At 37.4% G+C, this 17,239-nt stretch overlaps 1 protein-coding gene across 6 annotated transcripts in view; it reads left to right on the plus strand.

Annotated features, from left to right (window-relative positions):
* Nucleotides 1–17,239, plus strand: part of FAM13A (family with sequence similarity 13 member A) — a 374,408-nt gene that overhangs the window by 222,036 nt on the left and 135,133 nt on the right. For all 6 annotated transcript variants that reach the window (XR_013335363.1, XM_077765111.1, XM_077765113.1 and 3 more), the window contains exon 7: nucleotides 14,618–14,781. Coding sequence is in view for 5 of the 6 variants with exons in the window: in XM_077765111.1 (XP_077621237.1) it covers nucleotides 14,618–14,781 (164 nt within the window). In the remaining variant the exon portion in view is untranslated. The remainder of the gene's footprint in view (nucleotides 1–14,617; nucleotides 14,782–17,239) is intronic.

Genomic DNA, 17,239 nt, shown 5'->3' on the forward strand with positions numbered 1-17,239 from the left:
AACCACCAGTCTATCCTTTGTGTCTGTGACTTTATTTGTTTTTAGATTCTGCATTTTAGTGAAATGATATAGTACTTTGTCTGACTTATTTCACTTAGCATGATGCTCTAAAAGTCTGTTTTGGTTCAAATGGAAGTATTTCCCTTTTCTTATGGCTGAGTAATATTCCATTGTGTATATATGCCACCTTATCCATTTATCTTTCAGTAGACACTTAGATTCCATGTCTTGACTGTTGTAAATAATATTGAAGTAAGTATGGGGGTGCAGACATCTTTTCAAGTTAGTGATTTTGTTTCCTTTGTATAAATACCCAGAAATGGAATTTCTAGGTTACATGGTAGTTTTGTTTTTCAGTTTTGAAAGAACCTCTACTATTTTTCATACTTCCTTTGCCAATTTAAACAGCTACCAACAGTGCACATACTGTTTCCTTTTCTCCACATACTAGTCAATGCTTATTATTTCTTGTGTGTGTGCGTTTTTTTATAGCTATTCTGATAGGTTGAAAACAATATCTCATTGTGGTTTTAATTTGCATTTCCATGATGATTAGAGTTGCTGAGCATCTTTTCATGTACTTCTGGCCACTTGTGTGTCTTTGGGAAAATGTCTATTCAGATTCTTTGCCCATTTTTTAATAGAATTTTTTTTTGCTGTTGAGTTTTTTATATATTTTACATATTGACCCCTTAACAGATAACGTGATTTGCAAATATTTCTTCCCATTTAGTATATTGCTTTTTGTTTTGTTGTTTTAATTTGCTGTATAGGACCTTCTCAGTTTGAAATAGTCCTTCTTGTTCATTTTTGGTTTTGTTGCCTTTGCTGTTGGTATCAAATCCAATAAGTCATCATCAAGACTGATATCAAGGAACTTACCATCATTGTTTTTTTTTCTAGGAGTTAAGTGGCTTCAGGTATTTCATTTAAGTCTTTAATCTGTTTTAAGTGCATTTTGGGGTATAGTATAAGAGATTTAGTTTTGTTCTTTTGCATGAAGCTGTCTAGTTTTCCCAGCTGTCTACCATTTATTGAGGTTGCCCTTTCCACACTGCAAGTATTTGGCTCCTCTGTCATAAATTAATTGACCATATATGCATGTGTTTATTTCTGGGCTCTCTACTCTGACCCATCAACCTCTATGTCTGTTTTTATGACATTGTCATGCTATTTTGTTTACTATAGCTTTGTAATATAGTTTGAGATTAGGAAATGTGATGCCTCCAGGTTTGTTTTTTCTCCAGATTGCTTTGGGCTATTTGGGAAATTTTATAGTTCCATACATATTTTAGGATTATTTGTTCTATTTCTGTGAAAAATGCCATTGAAATTTGGACAAGGATTGTACTGAATCTGTAGATTACTTTTGGGTAGCATGGACATTTCAACAGTGTTGATTCTTACAATCCATGAGGATGGAATAACTTTCCATTTATTTGTGTCATCTTTGGTTTCTTTCATCAGTGTTTTACAGTTTTCAGTGTACAGATCTTTCAGCTGCTTGGTTAAGTTTATTCCTAGGCATTTAAATCTTCCTGATGCAACTGTTAATAGGATTAGTTTCTCTTTCTGGTGGTTCATTATTAGTATATAGAAATGCAACTGATTTTTGTATATTGATTTTGTATTCTGCAACTTAGCTGAGTTTATTAATTATAACACTTTTTTTAGTGTAGTCTTAGAGCTTTCTGTATATAAGATCATGTCCTCTGAAAACAGAGACAGTTTTACTTCTTGTCTGATTCGGATGCTTTTTATTTCTTTTTCTTGCTTAATTGCTCTAGATAGGACTTCCAGCACTATGTTGAATAAAAGTGGCAAGGGTGGGCATCCTTGTTTTGTTACTGATCTTAAAGGAAAATAAAGCTTTTAGTTTTTCATTGTTGACCATGATGTTAAGTTGTGGGCTTATCGTATACAGCCTTTATTATGTTCAAGTATGTTCTCTCGAAACCCATTTTTTTTTGAGAGTTTTGTCATGATATATGTTGAATTTCCTCAAATGCTTTTTCTTCATCTATTGAGATCAGATGATTTTTATCTTTCATTTTGTTAATATGATGTATCACATTGATTTGCTGATGTTGGACTGTGAAGCATACCTGGAATAAATCCCAGTTAATCATGATGTATGATCCTTTTAATTAATATTGAATTCAGGTTGCTAATATTAAGAATTTTTTGCATCTGGAATATTTTCTTGCAACTGTCTTTTCTTGTATCTGGTTTTGATATCAGGACTTTCTGGACTTGTAAAACAAGTTTGGAAGTGTTCCCTATTCTTTTTATGGGGGAAGGATTTGTATTAATTCTTCTTTAAACATTTGGTAGAATTTCCCTGTGAAGCTTTCTGCTCCTAGACTTTGTGTTTATTGGAGGATTTTGATTACTGATTTAATCATTCCTCCTTATTAGTAATTGGTATGTTCAGATTTTCTATTTCTGGTTTTTTAATGTTTATTTATTTTTTATGGGGTGGGGAGGAGAGATGAGGAGAAAGGAGGGAGGGAGGGAAAAAACACAGAATCTGAAGCAGGCTTCAGGCTCCAAGCTGTCAGCACAGAGCCTGATGTAGGGTTCAAAGTCATAAACTGTGAGATCATGACCTGAACTAAAGTTGGACCCTCAACAGATTGAGGCACCCACAGGTGCCCCCAGATTTTCTATTCTTCATGATTCATTTTAGTAGATTGTATATTTCTAGGTTGTCTAATTTGATTGCCAGGTAATTATTCTTTGTAGTCTCTTACAATCCTTTGTATTTCAGTTGTCTCCTTTCATTTCTTATTTTATTTGAGTCCTCCTTTTTCCTTTGTGAGTCTAGCTAAAAGCTATCTTTTCAACATGCTATCCCTTAGTTTCAATGATCTTTTTCTATTACCTTTTTAGTATCTGTTTCATGTATTTCTGCCCTGATCTTTGTCATTTTCTTCCCTCTACTACCTTCAGGTTTGAGCTCTCACTTTAAGTACATGACTACCAACCTCAACTCAGCCCTTATGTTGCTTGCCTGCCATTCTCCCCCATCCTTCCACTCTGTCTTTTAAACAACTGCTTTATACTTATTCCTTGGTCTTGATACTCCAGCTTTTCCCTCTTCACCCTTCTCAGATGATGACCTTACTTTCTATTTCACTGAGAACATGAAGAGAGAATGTCCATCTGTTCCCACCCTCACATGCACCCTGTACCTGCCCCCACACCATGTTCTATCCATGCTGCACTTGCTGCTGCCCCAGATCAACCCTCCATTGCGAACCTAGTCCCATACCCACGCACCCACCCCAGCACTCTGCTCCCTTGTATCCTCTCCCCATTCTTGTCCCCTATAGGTCATCAGGTTTTTGTCTGTCTACTGAATCATTCCCATTAGCATAGAAATATGCTATACTGTTTCCTGTCTTATTTTTTGAAATGAAAAAAAAGGAAAAAACCTCTCCCTTGACTCCACAGCCCCCTTTAGCAATCACTCATTTCCGTACAACAAAAGTCCTCAAAAGAATCATACATGCTTGCTGTTTTCACTTCCTCTTCTCCATTCTCCCTGGACCCGCTGTAATCAATTCTGAAGCAGCTCTTTTCAAGCAATGCTACACTGCCAGATTCAGGGGTCAGTTCTCGGTTTTCATCCTCTTCACCCTGTCAGCAGCATTGGACACACTTCATCATGCCTTCTTCCTTTTTAAAATAACTGTTACTGAGATGTAACTTGTGTATCATAAAATTCACTTTTAAAATTAGAATTCAGGGATTTTTAGTATATTTATCAAATTGTGTAATTGTCTACACTGTTGAATTACAGAACACCTTCATCACTTCCAAAGCAAATCCCGTACCCATATACAGTCACTTCCCATTGCTCGGTCCCTGGAAGAACTGAGCCACTCACAGTTTCTGTAGATAAGTGTGGTCTGGACATTACACATAAATGGAATAATATAGTATGTGTCTTTTTGTGTCTCCTTTCTTTGACTTAGCATAATATTTTTGAGATTGATCTGTGTTAATTGTATGCATCAGTACTCCATTTCTTTTAATAATTGAATAGTATTCCATTGTATAGATAGACACATTTTGCTTACCCATAAATCAGTAGATGAACATATGAGTTGTTTCCACATTTTGGCTATAACGATTAATGCTGCTATAAACATTCATGTACAAGTCTCTATGTAGATGTATGTTTTAGAATTGCTGGGTAACATGGTAACTGTACTTATTCCTTCCTTGTTGAATCCCTTTACCCTTGCCTTTCAAGATGCTCTCTTAGTTTTCCTTCTACCTCACTGTCCACTCTTCAGTCTCTCTCGGCCTTCTCTCTCTAACCTTGGCATGCTCTGGATATCAGTTCTTGGTCTGATCTCTTCCCTTCTCTATTTAGATTCACTCTCTAGGCGATTCTTTCTAATTACTTCAGTTTTAAGTATCATCCACATGTAGATGGCTCCCAAACTTGTATTTTCAGTTGAAATTTCTCAACTCCAACTACTGTATCCAACTATCTCCAGCTCTCTGTTGTGTGCATCTCAAAGCATGCATGTCCAAAGTTATTAAAGTTTTTAGCACATCCAAGGCTATAAACTTTTGATTTAACCACCAAAATATATACCTTCTGCTATCTTTTCTAACTCCATGATGACAGTTTCATCTTTACAGTGCTCACACCAAAGCCTTCGGCATCATCCTTGACTCTTTCATGCCCCACATCCAGTGCTTCAGCAAATCATGTTGACTTCACATTCAGGGCATATCCAGAATCTAATGCCTTCTTACCAGCTCCTGGATTCAAGCCATAAGCATCACAGTGACTTCCTAGTTGGTCTCCTTGCATTACTCTGCCCCTTCTACAGTCTCTTGTCAATGCAGTAGGAATGGCCCTGTTGAAATGAAAGTTAGAAGATATTCAACATCTTCCAAAAAGTTTCTATTTGCTCAAGGTAAAAACGAAAGTCTTTAAAATACCTATAGGTATACATGATCTGGACCCTCTGCTACATCACTGGCCTCATCTCTTGCCACTCTTATTCATTCAGCTCCAGCCACAGTGACCTCCTTGCTCTCCCTCAGACAGGAATTATACTTTCTTCTCAGGACCTTTGCTCGGCTCTTTTCTCTATCTGGAATGTTCCTTTTCAGACATGTCTTTATTAATTTTTTTTAGGTCTGTGGTCAAGGCTGCTAATGGCCTCCCAAGATCTATTCTCCTTCCCTTCCTTGGCTTTACACGCTGATGTACATCTATAAGACTACTTTCTCTAACTTCTAAGGCAGCTTTGTGTCACCATGTGACTAAGTTTTGACCCAGTAAAATTAAGCGTTTGGATTTCCCTTTAAGGTGGGCCATGCCCTTCCTTGGCCCTCCCATCATCCCATGTCTGTAACACAAACCCATGAGGGTTTTTGCCCTCATAGAATTTATATCTGAGTAGGGGGAAAACACAACAAATAAATAAATATAAGTAAATATACAGTGTGTCACATGGTATGTGCAGTGGAGATAAATAAAGCAAGGTCAAGGAAATGGGGAGTAGTGCATGAGGGAGAATTCTGGTCTTTATTATAATGTGTCAAAGAAGGCTTTACTGATAAAGTAGTATTTGAGCAAAATCTTGTATCAGTTTGGATTAGGTTTCCTTGCATATAAATAAACCCCAAATAGCATTGACTTAAACAAGATAGAAATGTATTTTTCTCAAATAAACAAAACCTGTATGTCAGGCTGGGACTGATAATGAGACTCTACCAGGTAGCTTACAACCTCCCACAAATGGCAGTGTGTTCCTGGCCCAAGGTATTGCCATCTGGGACACAGAAGGTATGTTGCCTCCCTGGATTACCACTAATCAGCTAGTTTGCCCCAGATTTTATACTTTATCACTCTACGTCTCATTGTTCCTTTGGTCAGGAGAAAGGGCTTTTAATAGCCAGTTTTCCTTTATCTATACAGTCTTGGGGAGCTCATGTCAGTTCTCTGGACCCCTGGACTTCCATTTTTTTTAAAAAAATGTTTGTTTATTTACTTTTGAGAGAGAGCGCATGAGCAGGGGAGGGGCAGAGAGAGAGAGAGAATCCCAAGAAAATCCCAAGATCTGTGCTGACAGCAGAGAACCCGACGCAGGACTGGAACTTGTGAACTGTGAGATCATGATCTGAGCCAAAACCAAAAGTCGGACACTTAAGCAACTGAGCCACCTAGACTTCATTTTTGAAATAAGGGAGTTGGAGTAGATGTCTCATCAATTCAGAAACTGAGTGGTTCTAAAATAAACATCCGATTTGTTAATTTTCCACCTAATTTTTCTGGTATAAATGTAAAACTTATATGACCAGCTATAATCAATTAAGTTACCTAATGTTAATTTTTTTTTTACCTCAACACTTATTTTCAAAACCTCAAAGAGAAATTATTTACTTCTTGGCAAATTTTAAAACTTTGAATCAGCAGCAGATAGTATCCTAAAGTTTTTTTGTTTTTGTTTTTAAATTACCTGCCCAAGATGTGTCTCAGAGATATTCCTTCAGACTGAGAAATGGGGTGGTAAGATAAAGTAAGAAAGGTATACTTTTTTAAATCTTCAAAGGATATTGTGATGTGCACCTCTGGGTCAGAACCACTTTTTCACGGCGTTGCTTCCAGTGTCAGTAGCATCTTTTGGAATAAGCTTCCACAGAACATCCTGTTTTAAGGCTCCATCACCCTGTATAAGCCTGTCCTCTATGTTACCAAGAACTTGAGGCCAAAACATTGTATTTGGGATTAGATGATAAAATCCTCATTGATTGATCATTGATTTTGATAATTAGAAATAAATGATCAAAAATTTTAAGGCAAATTTTATTTTACTAACAGGAGTAAAATTTATGAAAGTCTTCTATGTAAATTCCTAAACTGCTCAGTTTACAGTTACTTTCTGCCTGAATTTTTTCCTAATAAAAGATCCAAAGTTAGGGACATGAATGAATAACTTTGTAAAATAGTTGATGTGAAAAATTGTGTTGATGTGAAGAAGCCTCAGCTTACTATCATGTACAGACTGATCTGTGAGCAGATTCTAAAAGGTGAGACTTCTTGAGCCCATGTCCCAACTTAGACAGCTCTACTGTGGGGTTACTTATTCTGAGTAAATGGAGCTTCCTGCCCCCTCTTCCCATTTCTGTATCATCGCCATTTTTAAAATTAACTTACGAGATTTGAAACTGAATATAAATGAAACTTCTAAAATAATAGTAGTGCTTACACAGGGAATGAATGCACTTTAGCATATCAATCAATGAATAATCTGTTAACATTTCAGTGTTTCTGGGAGGAAGGTAGATGATGTTTAGTTTGATCATTCATTTGTTCATTTATTACACAAATACATAGTGGTTGCCTACTATCTGCCAGGTGCTGTTCTAGGAGTCAAGGCTATAGCAATTGCAAAACAAACAAAAATCTCTGCTGTGATGCCACCTACCTTTGCAGCGGGGAAAGGAGGGGAAAAGAGAACAGTTGAGGAACACCAGGTGCTGAGGGTTCCTTACTTGCTTGGGCCACATTGTGAACCAGTACTTGATCTATTTCAAGAAAACTTTTTTTTTCACTTTGAAATTTTTGTCTTTGTACACAATTTTCCTAACAGAGTTAAACTTATTTTACTCTAAAATACAGACTAAAATTTAGATCAAGATGAGATTTTAGTTAGTTATAACTTTAACACTGACCCACTTTTACAAAAAAAAAAAGAAAGAAAGAAAAAAGGGAATTGTATATATAAGAAACTTCCCAAAATTCCCTAANCCCTCACTTTTGAAAAGCAAACAGATATTTTTAATTAAAAACAAAGGCTTTTTTCAGATTTAGAGGTGTTTTTTAAGTTTTTTTTAAACTAGAAATGTCTTTTTAAAAAAATTGGAGTTTAACATCAAGTACTCTGTTATTTCACCATTTCTTCTTATGAAGATTATGACTTGAATGAGCATGAAGGAAAGGCAAGAAGCTATGCTCTCTTCAATACAAATGACAAGTGGAGGGGAAAAAAAGTCAAGGAGATGAGACCGTCCCATAGTCTTTATTTAGAAAGTCTAAATGTTAAAAATTAACTTTTCAGATTCCTTCTGTCACAACTTTCTTCATTGATAGCATTCTAAATTGTTGTTATAAATTGGCCTACACTTGAGGAGGGGAGCTAAGATGGCAGCACAGTAGGAGGACCATAGGCTCATTTCATCCCTCAATCACAGCTAGATAGATAATGCTCAAATCATTCTGAATACCCATAAATTTTCCTGCAGTTGAATCACATGCACATTACTTTGCTGGGAAGAAACACATAATAAGCAGGGAACCTACTCCATCTACAGAAAGGAAAGGGAGATTCAAATTTTAGAGACAGGACCCTGTCCAGTCACCTGAACTCCTCCTCCTCATTCAACTGCTGTCCCTTTGTTTCAGTTCTGCAGAGCACACAACCCCTACCCTGCACTTGCCTGGGGACAGAGGACCTGTACTTAAAACTTACAATTGTGGCCTCATAGTGATAGATTCATATGGATAAATATTAAGGTGAGGCACATGATTTTTTAATGTTGTTAGTTACATCAATGTATCAAGATAAATCAGCCTAGTTTCACAGATGTTTTTCTGGTTCTGGATTTCTTTTTCAATTTTTAAAGATGAGACTATGTTTTTTTTTCTTTCATAGTTTATTGTCAAGTTGGATTCCATATAACACCCAGTGCTCATCCCAACAAGTGCCCTCCTCCATGCTCATCACCCCCTTTCCCCCTCCACACCCCCATCAGCCCTCAGTTTGTTCTCAGTATTCAGGAGTCTCTCATGGTTTGCCTCCCTCCCTCTCCCCAACTATTTTTCCCTTTCTCCTCCCCCATGGTGCTCCGTTAAGTTTCTCCTAATCCTCCTATAAGTGGAAGCATAAGATGAGACTAAGTTAAAATATTTGCAGTCTTGACTGTGACAGAATTTGGGGGGTTTTTTGGCCTTTGAAATTTATTCATGTATGTTTTAAGTATCGTGGAGATCTGAGTTTTATTGGAGGTATATAACTATGTTTATGCATTTTTATTTGATAAATAGGCTCACACTATATAATACATCATAACACAATTCCAGTCTCATTAAAAGCTTTAGAAATATTTTAATGGCTCAAATATCCTTCTAAATATAGATGTGCCATAATTACCTATGATAGTAATTTGACTACTTAAAATGCTTACAGTTTTGGCCGGTTATAAATAAAAATATATGATGAATACATTTTCTGTGTAGTTTTGTACTCATAACTAATTTTTTCACCTAAGGTTGGACTGCTAGAGTGGTTCAGTAGATGTCAGAGGTATACATTTAAAGAGAGTTTTAACTACTAATGCCAAAAAAAAAAAAAGGGAAGAAACTGTTTTGCATCATGGGCTGTGATGTGACTTTCATCAAAATGCAATTCTAATGTTTAACATGTAACCAGTTATAGAAAGTAATGGTAAGCACAAGTAGTAAGGCCTGATTCCCTGGGTTGTAACTGTAGTTCTGCCACTTACTCAATAGAACAATAACTCAATGCTTCAGTTTCCTCATTTGTGATATGGTAATAATAGTCCCTGCCTCTTTGGGTTGTTGTGACAATTAAATAGATTAATTGATATAAATCTCATGGAACCATGCCTAACACAGAGTAAATATTCACTACATCTTTATAACTAATAGCAATAACATTCAGGAGAATATTTCCTAATTTTAAAGTGTCAAAGGTACTCTCTTGCTTCTATCCCCATGGCATCTCAAAATCTAAAGCAGCTCGAATGACTTGTGTTAAACCATTCCATACCTGCAAATACATGCGTGGAATGTGCTGTTTATAGTCCCTGGAATTGTTAGTATTCAAGGTATACACATAAATCACCTGACAAGTGCCTAGATCCTTATCTCAAACAGTTAATGGCAGAATTCTTCTGAGGAAAACATTTTTCATAGATGGTTTGGGGGCTTTTATAGTTTTCACCTTCAAGTATAAAAGTTATCATGAGGCAGTTACTAAAAAAAAGAAGCCAAGTCTGCTATGAATTAGTGGATATCTCCAATGGAAAGAAAAAGCTTTGTCACCGCAGTTGGTATCCCAGATGGTTGGCAATTTTCCAACTTTAGCCACATAGTATGAGGGAGGCTGCAAGTGGGTCTCTCAAAGCACATGAACTCCATTTATCATAGTAAGGCTTTTAGTCCTATTTAGAGTCCCTTTCCCACAAAGCTTGACTGAACCTCACAGAATCAATATCAACCCTTGACTAGCCAAAGCAGGCCAAGGTGACCTCTTTGGCCCAATTTTGTTAAACCTATAGCTGATCTGATCCCATTACATCTTCACATGGCAATGGTAAGAAAAGGAAGGGTGGAGCCAGGAGAAAAGGATATAAAAAGAGGAGCTGGGTCGACAGGTTTCTTCTTTCCATACCCCTGAAGCAGGGTTTCTCAACTTCAGCTCTACTGACATTTTGGACCAGATAAGTCTTTTTTGTGGCAGGCTGTCCTGTGCATTGTAAGATGCTTCATCACATTACTGATGTCTACCCACTAGACTCCAGTAGCACACCTGCTCATCCCCGCCATGACAACCAGAAATGTCTCCAGACAAAATTAACTCCTGGCAAGAACCACTGCTGTAAGGCTACACTGTAATAAGATGTCTCCTTGTATCCTTGGCCTTGGCTGACTGGGGTTGTTGTCGACCTCCTCCTCCTCCTCCCCTCCCCAATCCACCTCCTCCCCTCCTTCTCCTCCCTCTTCTCTCCTCCTCCCTCCTCACCCCTCCTCCTCCCTCCTCTTTCCCCTCTTCCTTCCCCCTTCTGCTGCCTGTCCAAGAGTTCTATGATGAAAGGAGCCTTGAATACCACCTCAAAGTAGACCAATAAACTTTACAGTCTGAGATGGAAACTCAGAGAATAAAAATAAAACTATCCCTTCTACCTACCTCATAAGGCCAAGGCTTAAATCATGTGCTTTTAAAAAGCTCAATTCCAGCTAAGTCAAAGAAAGTGATCTCTTTCCTTTTCTCAAAGTTAATACATTTGTACTAAAATTAATGACAAAGGTAAAGCAGCCAGTTTTAAATTTTTACCAGTCTATTTTTCATACAGTCATCATTTCTGTAAAGAAAATGTATAGTATTGAAGATATATCTTCAAGATGGTATCATTCATCTCCTTTAAAAACACGCATTCCTTTTAAAAATGTGTGTGTGGCTTAAATGAACAAATCAGGAGACTCTAGATGCTGGCAAGGATGAGGAGAAATGGGCACCCTCCTGCACTGTTGGTGGGAATGTAAACTGGTGCAACCCCTCTGGAAAACAGTATGGAGGTTCCTCAAAAAATTAACAATAGAACTCCCCTATGACCGAGCAGTAGCACTGCTAGGAATTTACCCAAGGGATAGGAGTGCTGATGCATAGGGGCACATGTACCCCAATGCTCATAGCAACATTCTCAACAATAGCCAAAACATGGAAAGAGCCTAAGTGTCCATCAGCTGATGAATGGATCAAGAAGATGTGGTTTATCTATACGATGGAATACTACATGGCAATGAGAAAGAATGAAATTTGGCCATTTGTAGCAACATGGGATGGAACTAGAGGGTGTTATGCTGAGCGAAGTAAGTCAGGCAGAGAAGGAAAGATACCATATGTTTGCACGTATAGTTGGATTAGGAGGAAGTTAACAGAGGACCATGCAGGAGGAGAAGGGGAAACATAGTTGGGGAGAGGGGGGGAGACAAACCATGAGAGACTCTTGAATGCTGAGAACAAACTGAGGGCTGACAGGGGTGGGGGGGGAGAGGAAGGGGCGTGATGGGCATGGAGGAGGGCACTTGTTGGGATGAACACTGGGTGTTATATGGAAACCAACTTGACAATAAACTATTTAAGAAAAACCACATACTCTATAGTTCTAAGGTCTCAGAGTTACTGAGTTACTTTTTTCTAACAATTTTGTTCTCTCACAAGGCTTCATGTGGTACTTTCATGTCCTTGAACATAAGCTCAGGTCTTTGTACTACTTTAGTATATATTAATAAGTTTATATTTTAGAGTTCATGGTTAATGACAATCGTATTTTTTTTTATTTTTTAATGTTTGTTTATTTTTGAGAGAGAGAAAGAGAGAGGGAGGAACAGAGAGAGAGGGAGACACAGAATCCGAAGCAGGCTCCAGGCTCTGAGCTGTCAGCACAGAGCTTAACCCGGGGCTTGAACTCACGAGTCATGAGATCATGACCTGAGACGAAGTCAGATGCTTAATGGACTGAGACATCCAGATGCCCCTCTATTTTTTTTTTTTTTTTAGAGAGATTAAATCATCACAGAAATACACTTTGGTAAATGTCCCTGATATAGTTTCTGGTATCTGAGTCTTTAGTGATCTGCATTATATAGTCTTTTTTAATATAAACTGATCAAATGGAATCAGCTGCACTTTACCTTTCTACCTTAGAATATTCTCCTTTTCATAAACTATTGAGTCACATTTAGAACCCCCAAATTATCACTGAACGTAGAATGCCATGTCCTTATTTTAAAACTGTAAAATGTTGCCAAACAATCATTCTTATATTTTAATATTGACAGATGTATGAGATTTTTTAGCTAACTAGTTTGAAATTTTACTGCTTTTTCAGTGGGTCTATTTTTCCTGTCTACTCATATGAAAAATAATCACATGCAAAAGAGCCCCTTTTATGAAATCTATAATAGCATATATTTGTACTTTTCATATGTCTTCTTACTATTTACCTAAATATTTCTTTCATAAGTATCTCAATAAAATATAGCTCAGAATTTTAAAAAATTCACCTTTCCTTGATTTTCATGAACTTTCATGAACATTCTACAGAGAAATGCAAGGGAACAATTTATTGGTAATCATCAGGTTTGGGCAAATTTTACTTACCAATAATATTAGTAAGTTTTTAATATTAAATTAAGTTAATATTAAAATTAATAATATTTTGAGTGTTTTTAGTAAATGTAACTATTTGCTAAATTATTTTCATTTGTTATTTTTGTAATTCTCATAAAGGTATGAATTTATTAAATACTGATGTTTATAATTATCCCCATATTACTTTTTTAAATTGCCCATTATCCTAGTTTCTTAGTCAGTCAGTGTCTTTGGAATATCTCACAGTTGAAAAGTGTATTGTTGGAGCACCTGGGTGTCTCTGTGGGTTAAACACCCCACTCTTGGATTTGGCTCAGGTCATGGTCTCATGGTTCATGGGTTTGAGCCTTGCGTCAGGCTCTGTGCTGATAGGGCAAAGCCTTTTTGGGATTCTGTCTCTCCTCTCTGTCTGCCCCTCCCCTGCTCATGCGTTCTCTCTCTCAAAATAAATAAGTAAACTTAAAAAAAATTAAAAATATCTTCTAAAAACAGTGTGTTGTCTGGCAATAAGTATTAATGGGTTTCTAGCTAAATGGCTAAAATGTTAAAAATAATCATATAAATAAGAGGAAGAAAAAGACAGGGTAGAGGAGGAGAAAGGAGAAGAAAATGAGACTGTAATCTCTGTCTCCAGATATCTGGTTGAAGCCATATAACTTAGAAATGTAAAACAACTATCAGACGACATGAAATCAAGCATAGATTTTGTGACAGTGTATCACAGGAATTCAAAGTTGGGAAAGGTCTTTAAGACCTGAGATTAGTTAGAGACACTCTGTGGACAGTGAATTCTTCTCTCAACCTCAAAGGAAGTTAAGGTTTGGTATGGTCTTGGGCATTTGTTGAGCGGCCAGTGATGAACAGATGACATTCAAGTTGAAGGACAAGTATAAGAAAGGTTCAGGAGATGAGAAAGAGCTTCTAGTATTACAAATACAATCAATCCAAGGGTTTGAATTTTTCCTGAAATTGTCACATGATTTTTACACAATTTCAGGAGAAGGACATCAATTGTATTCACATAGTTTCTGATCTAATGTAAAAACATGAAGATGTTTCTGGGGTTGAAGGGAGCACATAACCTCAGATAGGAGAAGTCTTTATACCAGGGTTCACTTGGCACTTTTGTTGCCCATGCTTCCAGAGATAGAACTAAAAAGGTGGGGTTTTTCCTAATTACTTCCTTAGTTAAAAGTGTATTAGACCATACTTTGCCCTATAAAAGAAGATGACAAAAGAAATTTTAGTGAACTGGTGCCGATTTTGCTTGTTGGTAATAAGTACTTCTGGACACCTTTCTGACTTTGTCATCCTCTGTTTCAGTGGTTCTCAGCCCTTTTTCCTCTGTGTTTTTCTATTTCTTCACTCCAGGTTACCATTCTGATATACTCTTATAATTTCTCATTACGCAGCATAATTATTCTAATGTGGAGGAGAGGTTGGAGGGAAGGGATGTGGGCTGTATATGGTTTGAAAATTCCTCTTGGAAGTATTGATAGCTCCCCTTCCCTGTGCCCTTTGCTTTTTAACAATTTATTTTTAATATTTTAAATTCTATACCTAGGTTGATATTTTTCTGGAATGTTAGTAATACATTAGGTTACTAATAAATTTGAGTAAATTATCTTTAATAACTTAATTTGAAAGATTTTTTTAATCTGCCCCCCCCCAATTTTATTTTCTAGATCCCAAAATCCAGGAGTGAGGGATCTATTCAGTCCCACAGAGTACCACAACCAGAGCTATCTGATGGTGTTCCTCAGGTCAGCCTGCATCTAAGTCGTAGAAAACCCTACTGGAATGAAATGAATTCAGCAGAAGATGCTAGCAGTGCAAAGTTGGTATCCAGGTTGGCACGTTTCTTTTGTTTACATGTTATATAGTGTATTGTCTGCTCTGATGGATAGCCTGGTATATGTAGGTATGATTGCATGTAATTACCACTGGGGTCAATGGGATGCAGATCAGTAAAACTATTTAAATTCATTATAAATTTTTGAGAATTTTTTTTTAGTAATAGTTCTTAACACATAAGTGTTTCTGATTTGTTATGTTTATTTTTTTGTTTATATTTTAAAACAAAGTATTTAGTTAATTGGATTGTGTGAGGCTCAGAGTTTCAAGTTGGAAGAGTTAACTTTTTGGTTTCCTTTTCATAATATGTTCAGTGGCCAGTATTGTTTGCAATCAAAATGGACATTAGAGTTGTTACTAGAACTTGCTGTCACTAACAATTTTGAATGTATCATTATAACTATTATGTTGCACATTATACCTGAAAGCAAACCTCTTTGTTATATCTGAAGAAGGAATGCAGTTTTTTTTTTAATAGGTAAAATGGGGTCTGAATCTTATTAACTCCGAGCATATGGAATTTTTCCTTTTAACAATTTTTAATCTTTTGTTATAACTTAAAACCTATTTCTTAAAAAATCCATTGTAAGACAGAAAGCTCTAGAGAATTGAAAGATATTTAAGACATTAAATAGATAAATAATATTGCTCAGGAGCTTACCATTTTGGATTGCCTTATGAAAGAGAGAATTTCTATAAAAGATTAAGAGAATTTAAATAGGAAGAAAAAGAAGGTACAGTCAGGAAGTATAATAGAGGTATTTGGGAAATAGCAAACAGATGTCTTGTGAAGAGTTGATTGGAGATAAGGCTGGGAAAATGGAGGACGACCAGTCATTGAGGACCTTGAATGCCAACCAGAAGTATTTTTGCATTTAGTCTTTCCTTCACTGAACAGAGGTTCAGCACTTAACCTCTGGTTCCAGGCACTTCTTTAGGATTGGGGATGCAGCATTGAAGAAGGCCAGCCAGGTGTGTTTATGGAACTTACATTTTAGTGAAGGGGGTAATAGGAAAACACTTAGAAAAATGGGGCAGTGGAGGGGGGGGGAGGGGCCTGTGAAGATCATTTCAGCTCTAATAAGTGAGGATATTAAGAAACTAAATCAGGTTAATGTCCCAGACTCACACAAAGACAATTTTAGTTTGAGTAGGCAGTGAAAGCCGAAGCTGAGATGCCAAGGGGTAAGAGTGTTTATGAAGGTCAAGGAAAGTGCTTTTCTATGCAAAAGAACTGAGCTAGGGACCTGGGCTTCATCCTGTAGATAATAGTAAGCCAGTAAAAGTTTGAACCTGGAAGGGGTAGGTGATAGGAACCATGGCAAGCTGTATATTAAAAAAAGTAATCTTTCATCAGCCTGCAGGATCAGTGGGACAAAAGAGAGTTGGAGGTAGTTACAGAATTGATTCATTCAACAGTCGTTAATCTTTATGGAGGTCTAGTTATGTGGCATTTACTTGCTGGGTGCTGGCAATTCAGAGACTTAAGAGACCTAAGTCTTACATTTGGAGACACAGAGAAAAAGTAAATAAAAACTGAATAGTGATCATTAAACACATATATACTAGATGCCCATCATGTACCAAGCACTGTGAAATAGGCTGGTGATAAAGTCATAAGTAAGATTCAGCTGCTTTATAAAAGTTTCCAGTCCAATACCCAGGGTGCTGTGTGGCCAGAGGAAGGGTACAGACCATGTCTGGAGAAGAGTGGTTCAGAAAGAGGGCGACTTTAGAAATATGGCTAGTAGGATAAGTAGAAATTTACTGAGCAGGTAAATCAAGACAAGGGTGCTCCTGGAAGAAAAAGCCACGTGTCAGGACACGCAGGGCGGTGAGGACAGCTCCGAGAACATGTGCGGCAGTGGGTTCAGGATGCCTGCCGCTTAGAATGTAGGCAAGCCTGGAAGTAGGCCGGGAAACTGAATAGATCAGATCATGAAAAACTGTCCCCCATATTAAAGGGTTTGGATTTTCTCTTGACCATGACAGAATGTGACTGCAAGAATATAAGACGGTGAATGATCCAAGCAGACTTGTATTTTATAAAAGCTTTTGTGGCACCCGTGAGAGGTTACAGGTGCTGGGAAGCCAGCAAGAAGGCCACGCAATGGATCCACCACTGCCTGCAAGCCTCAGCAAAGGGTCAAACAAGTCTGCGCTTTGACGGAGGGCATGAGTGGACTTGTTCCAGAAAGAGTTGGGCTTGTTTTGTTTGACTCCATTTAGGGTATTATATTTTCTATTTTAATGACTGAAGGGTGGGCAGGTTTGCATGCCCAACAGGCTGAGTAAAGGAGAGAAAGAAGCTGATGTTGCAAGCCCAGAGGTAATACAAGGCGTCCAGAGGGACTTCAGAAACCAGAGAGCAACACCCTGAGAAGCACAGGTTACACACCTGCTGGACAGCTGTGCCGCTGGGGCCCGGCTTGTGCAGTGCTCAGTCTTCACCA

This window comes from Crocuta crocuta, unplaced genomic scaffold, assembly GCF_008692635.1.
Source record: "Crocuta crocuta isolate KB4526 unplaced genomic scaffold, BGI_CrCroc_1.0 scaffold134, whole genome shotgun sequence".
Classification (NCBI taxonomy): domain Eukaryota; kingdom Metazoa; phylum Chordata; class Mammalia; order Carnivora; family Hyaenidae; genus Crocuta; species Crocuta crocuta.